The sequence below is a fragment of the Atractosteus spatula genome, chromosome 17 (genome assembly GCF_055471065.1).
Source record: "Atractosteus spatula isolate fAtrSpa1 chromosome 17, fAtrSpa1.hap1, whole genome shotgun sequence".
NCBI lineage: Eukaryota > Metazoa > Chordata > Actinopteri > Semionotiformes > Lepisosteidae > Atractosteus > Atractosteus spatula.
Genome location: NC_142722.1, coordinates 16717591 through 16727596, shown reverse-complemented (window position 1 = coordinate 16727596; position 10006 = coordinate 16717591). Strand labels below are relative to the sequence as shown.

Here is a 10006-nt window from a genome sequence, read left to right as displayed (position 1 = left end):
AAAATAAATTTTACCAGCTAAGTCACGCCTGAGTAGTGTTTGTTGAATCACACGCAAGTTTGCGTAAATGGTAAAGAATGGAAAAAAATATTTATCTGGGACCAGACCTAAAATTTTAAACCTCCTCAATGACTGAATGACTATCCAGCGGTATTGAAATTTGTAATTCGGCATTTAAATCGGAAACAGAAAAGACAGAAAACAGAAATAAAATCACAAAGTGAAAAATTACGTCTTTATGTTTGCAAATTTAAAATCGTGAATTTCAATACAAGCATTATTCCTATGCACCCAACACATTCTAGCTTTAAAGGTTCTTCGATTAAAAAACTGAGTCATATCGCTGCAATTACTAGCTATTTCTAGAGGCTCAAAACTTAATTTTAGCCATTTTCTCGCATTCTCTGAAACCACTGGACGTCTCGAACCAGCTTCCTTCTACAGCTATGACTTCATCATCATGTTCCTAGTGCAAGATGGACCCCAATGGCCCGGTTCATTACGCGTAAGTACGATAGGTGTCTGTGAGGTGCCTGATGAGTTTAAAAAAGAAAAAAACTTTGTTAGCCAAATTTAAACTGTGGATTAAAGAATTTAAAAGTCTTGTGTTTAAATGATAGGATTTTATAGATAGAGAAACGTATTTTTGAACATAAGGTGAGAGGTGTCTGTGGTGTATTGGAGCAGGCCGTAAGATGAGGCAGCCCCGCTCCGGTGCATTTCCATCCCCGGCATCTCCTGCGAATTGAAGCCTGTGGATGATCTGCGGCGGCTGGAGTTGGCGGACCCAAGAAAGTCTGGTTTTCGAGCTGTCACCCTTCTCAACGCCCCACCTTTAAGACCGGGAATGAGCCATCGGGTGCTTTAGCCAAGCCGCGGCCTGAAGTCCAGCTGCTGTCTTTCCCCCCCCCCCCTCTTTCGAAGCGAGGGCCGAGGTGTCTCTGCCTGCGCTCAATGGCGACATAATCCGGCCGATTTCTGCAAAAACTCTCTGCCTGCCCCTCCGTCGTCCTCCTCCTCCTCCCCCTCCCTTAGCCTGCCTGCTGTTCTCTATCCCGGGCGTCTCCTCCACCTGTCCCCGGCAGTCCACTCTCAACCACAATCTCCAGCCTCCACCCCAGCCCCCCCTCCGTTCCCTGACGCTGGTGATCTCATCTCCCGATCCCCGTCCCTCTCCGTGTCAGACTCCCACACGAGCCCCAGTCCTCTCCCTCTCCATGATCGTTACGGTGAAGCCAGGAGGAGGGCTCCCGTTCCTTTGTCTGACGATCCGTCTAGCCGGCTCCGCCAGCCCCCGGTCGCCTCCACAGACTCTGCGCTCCCTCGCCGGGAAGGGGTCGTTCGCCGAACAGCCGGAATTATGGACTGTCACCTTGAGTCTCGGGTAGAATATTAACAAAAACATTTGTTTTATTTTCGCTGCCCTTCCCCTCCCCCTCCCGCTTCTTTTCGTATCGTTTCGGTACAGTAACGAGCAGAAAGTACAAGGAGGGACCAGGCTGAGCACCATGTCGGAGGACAACAACGTGGACAAGTTTATTAAGGTAGGTCCCCCCCCCCAACTCCGGTGTAGGACCTTAAAGGAGAACCCCGAACCAAAACAGTCACACGGAGTGTCCGGTGCTCTGCGGCAAGATGCTTTGATATTGTCAGCTGTAGCGATAAGCAGGAACAGCTTTGTTGTCCACACTGTTGCTAACTCATTAAGAACGCCAGCCTGGAACTAGATATTAACGAAGCCCCATTGGGTGAGATCGCTCCCGTCTTTCACTTTTCGAGAAGCGCTTCTCCCGCAGCGTGTTGGGAGTAAACAGAGACGCACACTTTGCATCGCGTTTTGTCACGGCGCGCCGTGCACTTGTGGATACGGGCCCCTTCCCCCAGTTCTCATTACAGATGTGCATTCGCGAAACCGTCGCCAGGAGCGCCGAGCAACAAGTTTGAGATTTTCGGTCGGACTGTGGTTTCTGTTTCGCCCTTTTTCACTGCTGTACTTGGAAGGCTCAATCTATTGGAAGTGTGAGACAGTTTTGTCAAGAGTGCAGTATAGTTGCACCGCTTTAAGCAACGAATGCACGTGTATGTGGTTGAGTCGTCTTAGCAGTTCAGTATGAAACTTGAAATATTAATTGTACCCTCATGGTTTGTCAACAGGAAGACAGAAGCAATGCTTTCTGCACGTCTATACATTCACTGCCATGCCGAATCGCGATGTTGTTTAAGAAGTCATTTGGACGTTAGTAGTCTCTTAATGTCATTTATGTGTTATTTTGATACACAGATTGCCTTACACAGCTGTTATGTCAGTAAGACAACCAGGTTACTAACCTATCGCTTTCACAGTCAGTGTACATTAAGTTTTTGATATGTGTATACACACTGCTACTTCCCAACATATTTTGCATACTGTTGGAAAAACTCTGGTTTTGTATTTTTTTTATAGTTTTAGATCTCCCTTTCTGGAACTTTTTAAATGGTTTTGGCCATCAGCAAGTTGATCAATCTGATTCCGCAGAGTTAAATTAGTTCACTTGATGATCAGATTGCCCATTACGGTTTTTGTGTGTATCCTGTGGAAGCGAAAAAGGAAAAACTCCCCCCTTTTTGACACGTGATGGGACTGACTGTGTCTCCACTTGTTATATAGCTGTCCAAAGAAGTGCAGGCTATGATGCTCTTCATATTTATTGGGAGTGAAGTCAAAATTGCTATATTTGCTGTAAATGCAAGCAATTTCGTATGAATTAAAAGATGAATATGAGGCATATGTACAGAATGTCACCTTTTATTTCTGGGTATTTCTGTGCTTCTATCTTGTATTGTTTTGGATGAAGAGCACTTTTTGTGTGCAGTCCCCATCCAGGCGAGAGTAAGTTTTGGGACAGTGGGCTCCCAGGTGTTTCTGTTGCACTGATTGTGCCCAGTAAAGAGCTGTGAATGTGTTGTGCTGTCTGCCTCTGGAGTCATAAGGCCTAAACTAGCATGAAGACGAGAGAACTGGCTATGAAAGAAAAGCAAGCAATTTGAATGCTGAAAGAAAAGAAGAATTCAGTCAGAACTCACAGGAGCACGGAAACGGGGCAAAATCAGCAATTTAGCTGTCAGCAACAACCGGGTCGGCCGAGGAAAACAACTGCGGTTGATAGTTCGATAGATAGAAAACAACTGCGGTTTTCTTCACAGCTCTGAGAATTATTCTAAAACAGCTCTGGCAGAAATCGCCAACAACCTCCACGGTTCATGGCTGAATGTGTCCCCAGTCCGCAGAAGACTCCCACAGCTGAGTTACTGTGTAAAGGCCACACCGCGGGGTGCGAACGTCTTATCAGAACCTTAAGTTACGATCTGTTAGAAAGTGCTTAGAACAACGTGCTGTGGACAGCGGAGACAAAAACGAACCTCTACCCTAGTGATGGCAAGGTGACAGTGTGGAGAAAGAACCAAGCTGCAGGTGAACCACAGCACCAGCTCATCTGCGGAACATGGTGGAGGCAGTCAGGGCCTGGGACTGCATGGCCACCTCTGGAACTGACTCACTCTCCTTTATGGATGATGTGACTGATGATTGCAGCAGCACAATGACTTCAGAAGTGTACAGGAACGTCTTGTCTGCCCCCAGACTCATGGGCTGGCACTGCAGCATGCAGCAAGACAATGACCCAAAACACACTGCAGATGCAACCCAGGAGTTCATCAGGTGGAAACATGTGGGAAGTCTTATGACTGGCCCAGTCAGTCTCCTGATTTAACTCCAATTGAGCATGCCTTTCACTTGCTGAAAAGGAGACTGAAGTCAGAACCCCCCCAAAACCAACAACCACTGAAAATGGCCACAGCAAAGGCTTGTCAAAACATCTCGAAAGAACAAACCAGGAGTTTCAGTGGGTCACAGGCTTGACACAGTTATTGCGTAAAAGCGATTTGAAACCAAATACAAAGTTTTATACTGCTTTGATTTCCGTTGTTAATTTGTCCAAATACTTATGCTCACCTAAAATGGGGGGATAGAACACTAAAACTGGTATTAATCTAATAAATTAAAGTATATATGTAGAAATATCTAGAAATAAAAGGTGACATTCCGTACTCTTGCCTCTTATTGATCAGATATACTCAAATACAAAGTGCCTGAGTATTCAGATAGAATAACTTTGACTTCACCATCCCAATACTTATTGAGTGCATTGTTTTAATGATAGGATCTATTAATGTCCAGTGCGATGTAGAATTACATTACTGATTTTTATTAATAAGCAATGTGTTATTTTCTAAACATAACTGTCTTACAAAAAGTTAATTGTTTATGAATACAAGTATTAATTTGATCAGTTATTATTTGATCAGCTAGGACCTATGGATTTTTACCTTTGTCTTTCATGCACGGAGTTTTCGTATTTTGAAATTGACAAACTCCTGAGCAGTGAGCTTCCACCTCTTTCAGATCCGTACAGTTTCAGTCCTGTTTGGGTCAGGTGATGGCCTTGGTCTGTCAGGCACATAGACTCTTTTCCTCTTTAGTAACTCTGCCTTCAGAATGACTGTCAGTGGAGGTCCTCTCCGGAGCTTGGTGATCTAATGATTAAGGTTAAGATCTTTTTATCTGGAGGTTCCCGGTTCTGTCCCTGCTGCGCAACAAATGACTCGTAGCAAGTTACTGAAACTATGTGCTGTGTCCTTTGCATGTGTTGGTCAGTGGTTTTGCAGCTGCAGTTGTGATGCTTACAGTTTGGTATTTTCCCACTGTGGTCACCTCCCATCTCATGCGTGTCAGAAAGCTGTTCACTCCTGTAAAGTGTCAGAGCAGCCCCGTTCTGGAGACAGGGGGCGTAGGGCAGGAACTCACCCTGGATGGACGCGCACAAGCACATGGGGTCATCCAGAGATGCCAGTTATCCAAGGCATTGTGTCTTTGGAAGGGGGCGGGAAACGAGAGGACCCAAGGGACCCACATGAACATGCGTGATGACACACAGACTCCGTACAGAAGGCTGGAACAGGAACCCAGGACCAAAGAGCTGTGAGAAAGCAATTCTAGCACACAGCCATGACACCTGTTGGTCATCCTTAAAGACATGGGATGTTATCATCACGCACAAATGGGATGACTTCTTAATTTGCGGATACTGTAGAAGACATCTACATCTGCCTACATGGGTATTATTGCTATAAGGAAAAGTGTTCTTGAAATACCATCAAAGTAGTCTGACTGTAAAGTTCAGGCCCAACCACGAGCTCAACAGATTTATTTTTAACAGAACAGAATATTAAGGTCACAGTGAAGCCACAGTGCCGTTACATCCATATACAGGGCTTGTGATATCGCATACAGTCTACTGTAATTAAGAGTGTGCACTGGATGCGGAGGCAGTTTTACAGGGAAATCACTATTAAAAATCCTGATAAATACATAAGACATGCTAGCCTATATGTTCAAAACAGTGCAGTGGGTTGTTTCAGTGATATATTAATAATTCACTGTCTCTTAACCATTACTGGCTTACATTCACCTTTAGGGCAAACGTGTAACTGATTCATATTCTCTGAGCTCGCTCATGTGAAAGCATGGTAGTGTGGTATCCGCCAAGTCAGTACAAGGGTCTTGTTTATGTATGTTGTTGTCGGCACTCTGGCATTGTCAATTTAATGCTAAGTATCGCCATCACAAGGACTATTGTTTAGGTGCATTGTGGTTTGACTGTGGTACCATTAAATACAATTTTCTGCTGCTTGTGTTAGGGTAGCGACATGTGACAGCTTCAGCGCCGTTTTGATCGAGTTGTGGGAATTCCAATTTCCAGCCTTGCCTTCTGTAACATCAGCAGGACTGATGGGACAGGTCTGGAGTTAGGAGTGGGGGCACAGGCAGGGAAATGAGTCTGATATTAGGCAGAGCACACACACTTAAAATGCCAGCTGTATGTCTGGATTCCCTGAAGGTGGATTTCTGCCTGTTTGCCTGCATTTCAGTGGAAGATGATATATCATCTGACACCTGTCCTGTCACCAAAAAATGAAAAATTATCACAATTCTGGCGTGGTCTGGCTAGTCCGCTGTCAGCGTCCCCCGACAGAGGGTATGAGCCGATCCCTGTGGAGACATCCAGTACACCCAACTGAGGAATTCCAGCATGATCCGCAGGCCAGGATGGGGAGGTGATTTCCGCACCTTGAGAGAGACCCATCCTGCCTCTCGCAGCACGGGGGCCGACGCATCAACCTGTGAACCCCTCCTCGTGTTTCCATAGCTCCGCTTCTGCGTCCACAGCGCCCAGGTGTTCTGGCGATCCAGCGGGAGCTGTCGCCATCGCCACCGAGACGCCGAGCTTGGACGAGCGGGACGAGCCGCTTGACCGCCGCGCGAGGCGCCGGAACAGAAAAAAACAAATAGGCGGAGGGTCAAGTTGTGGGGTTTCACTCAGGTTTAGAAAATGAGCGAAAGTTAAAAAGACTAAAGAGAATAGTGTTTTAATCATCATCAACATCAGCATCTCTATTTAAAACACAACCCCTGTCACTCTCCAGTAGGAGATATAAATAGGCTGTGCCCTCATACCAGGATATCTAAGGGCACACTCTTGGATCCTTGTCATTCTGATTTAGGAGGGAGGACTCTGCACTTCCAGCAGCTCCTGATTCTTTTTTACAAGCTGCCACTTAAGATGATGACCCAGGGGCCAGTGGAGCCTCAGAGCAGCCAAAACCTCTCCCCCAGACTCTGCTGTGTTACCCTTTTCCCCGTTCTCACCTACTACATACCTGTTAAACAGTGCTGACAATCGCCCTGTAGACTGACTGTAGAGAGTCTGACCATGTGTCTTTCTGGCAGTTGTTTTCTGTATGTCGCGCGTCTTATCCACAGTAACTTGAAAAGCCTTGTGTTGTGCGATCAGGGGAGTACAGGAGAAACAGGATGTGTGACATGGTTGGTTTTAGCTGAATGAAAGCCTTCAACACACGAGTCGAACACCGCAAAGGACAAAAGGTTTCCTGGGTCGCCTCCAGCTGTTTGTCCAGCTGTTCATGTTCTGCATTTGACAATATGTTTTTGAAGACACAAGCCTATTTTTTTGTTAAAAACACATTTACTCATCCTTACCTCCCCATACTAAGTGCAGTTATGCTTAAGCTACAGCCTTCGGGGAATGATTTAACACAGTCGTAAACTGGAAGAAGCGAGCTGACAAGAAAACTAAACCAGAATGCCTCTCGTGTTCCTCAGCCAGGCTGAGAGTACAAAACGCAAAGTTGGCAATATTTTTGTGTCTCTCACTTTCTTGCCAAGTCATGTGTGTGTAAGTAAATCTCACTTAAGTCCTTAAATAGTTGTTTCTGCAGCAGTAAAAAACCTGACAGCTTTGTTGGCTTCAATTTTTTTTGTCAATTCTTCTTATTCTTTGGAAAAGTTGAGCTTTCTGTTATAATCGTTTGTTCATATATGACTTATTGCATTTCCTGAACTGTGCATCTTCCTCACAAGATCTTCAAGCACAGTGTTTGAAGAAGTTTAATAATTTAACCTGAGTAGTATAAAGTAAAGTACTTTGTAAAGTAGGCTGCCCTCTCACTTAACAACCTTTTATCTATTTAACAAGTCCTTGAGATCTTGTTATGGTCCAGAACTAGTTCAATCTTTGTCTTTCCAAGAAAAATATCTGATCACTTTATCCCTGGGCATGCTGACCTTTTTTTCACAAGAACACAGGATACACACCAGCACATATATCTGTGTATTTTATATTCTGTATGCTCGAGCATACAGAATATTTCTTTAGATGCTCGATATTATATGTATCGAGCATCTAAAGAAAGTTATCACGTATAACCACAACACATTCACAAAATCAACTTCTTGTGGCAGGAACACTGACATTCTCCTTTATCAGATGTGACACAGGTAAATTCATCTTTCTGATTAACATTTGTCATCAACTGGATGGTCAACTGTGGAAGTCACTGGGCTAGTTGCATGTGTATTCACATGCTTGTCTTGTGGGATTCTGTCCTATTCCTTTTGTAGAGCTTATGCTTGATCCACCCCTCTGAGCCCTTGTGCCACATGTGGTCCCAGCCTTTCCCTCACAGGCTGATGGGCTGTGGCTGTAATGTCTTGTCAGATGGGCAGCAACCGTGATTGGACTTAGTCTGGCTTCCGAAATATCAATGATGTAAATACAAATGAACTGTGCCTAATGAACTCTCTCACTAATGAGGTGAACTGGTGCTCACAGCGACAGTACAAGTTGGTCATGAATCAGTTAATCAAAATGACCAAGATATGTCTTTTGATTCTAACTAATTTCTTTGTACCGCTGTCAAAATAAAATGGCCTTCCATCTCTCCATCGTCAGAAGACCATTAACTCCTGGTGAGGGCTGTGGCGTGTGGGCTTAATTTACTGAAGTCTCTCTTTGCTGGGATTTTAAATACTAACTTTCTATAAGTGTGCATTTGATGTTGAGAGCCCTACATAGTAGGGCTTCTACTATTCTACTATTGTGCGGCTTCCAGTATGTATACAGGTTAGCTGGCCTATTCAGACCACTGTATTGGGAAAGCTGTACTGTGACGCAGTGAAATATGGGATCCTAGAATGAGTGTTATCCAAACAGACCAGAGACATTTAATAATGGTCGAGTGCTGCTGCTGTTTGTGCCTGTGATGGCTTGCATCCATCCTCTGGTGCGCACTGGTGACTTTAATGGACTTTCGTCAATCTTGTTCCCCCTTGGTCCACTGGTAGCCGTGCCAAATTCCATTGTGCAATTCAGCACAATCTGTGGTTATTTGAATAGGCCTAACTTTGCATGTTTACTCTGTGTATTATCCATCTTTCCTCGCGCCCCTGTGTCAGACTGCTACACTGCAGTATTTAACTGGTATTCAGGGTCAGCTGGATAGATCGGTGGCCAGTTTTAAAGGGCTTCATCCAGAGGACAGTGTCTGCCAGTGGGGAAAGAGGACTTTTATCCCAGCAGGGCGGACCTGTGAACTCCAGATACGAGGGAACAAAAGAGATGAAAGAACAAGCCTTAACTGTGGCAGAGGTGCGTCTCACCCACGTCTGAGAGAAAGAGGCTGTCATTAGAGCTTGCTTTGGGCTAATTAGTTAACTGACAGAACCATTCACATCATTTTGTCTTTTCTTATTTGAGTTATTGTATCTCTTTGACAGGATACTTCAATCTTAGAGGAATACAACATCAACTGGACCCAGAAACTGGGAGCTGGGATCAGCGGTCCTGTGAGGTAGGCTTTATTAACCCAGAGTTGGCAGCTGTTTGTCCGCCTGGCTTGTCCCCAGCGTGGTGGAAGGGCTTCCTCTCATGCAGGCCTCTGCCACGTGCTGAGTCCACACCGCGTGGACGTGTGGTGCATCTCGCTGGAATGACACTGTGAGCTCACTTGACCAGACCACGCCTTTCTGAGCAGGCTGGACAGCTGGATGCCTGTCCACCGAATCTGATTTAAGATATGTTGTTTGCATCATTTTCAAAGCCTTGAATGCAGTTTTGAGATTTTCAGAGCTTGGTGAAAAGCTTTTCGAGACTTCTTCGAACCAGACGAGGGCATGTGAAACCTGGCGCGACAGGCAGCTCGTGTTGGGACTGGTGGTGAGGAGGAGTGGTTAAAGCTCTGAACTTGTAGCCGGAGGACTGTGGGTTCAGATCCTGGCTGGAGCACTGCACTTAAGTAATACCCAATCACCATATTTAAGAGTCTTAAAGTTCTTGATTCCTCCTGTTTAATGCTCTGACTACAGACCTGACTGGCTGGACTAGTCTTCTGGGTCCTGTGAAAGTGGTGACCATTCAGCGTGTTAGCATAGACCTTTCTGAAAATGTCCTGTTCCCTGAACAGTTTGAACTGCACCCGATTAATTGATTTTGCACAACAGAAGTTTCAGACAGTCCTTTGACAATAAAAGGTTTTTTAGGCCAGAAAAACACAGCCGTCATAGTGTGGGGGAAATGCACAATATGAAGAAGTGTCTATTAATATGTGAATA

At 45.2% G+C, this 10006-nt stretch overlaps 1 protein-coding gene across 4 annotated transcripts in view; it reads left to right on the top strand.

Annotated features, from left to right (window-relative positions):
* The first annotated feature begins 726 nt into the window (after positions 1-726).
* The window catches only part of mapkapk5 (MAPK activated protein kinase 5), a 38443-nt gene continuing 29163 nt past the window's right edge, over positions 727-10006 (top strand). Inside the window, exons 1-2 of one of the 4 annotated variants that reach the window (XM_088935748.1) lie at positions 727-1544; positions 9173-9246. In XM_088935748.1, the coding sequence (XP_088791874.1) occupies positions 1509-1544; positions 9173-9246 (110 nt within the window). In that variant the 5' untranslated portion in view covers positions 727-1508. Of the gene's footprint in view, positions 1545-8997; positions 9045-9172; positions 9247-10006 lie in introns of those variants that run through there. The other 3 variants (XM_088935751.1, XM_088935749.1, XM_088935750.1) reach the window with 3 other exon arrangements.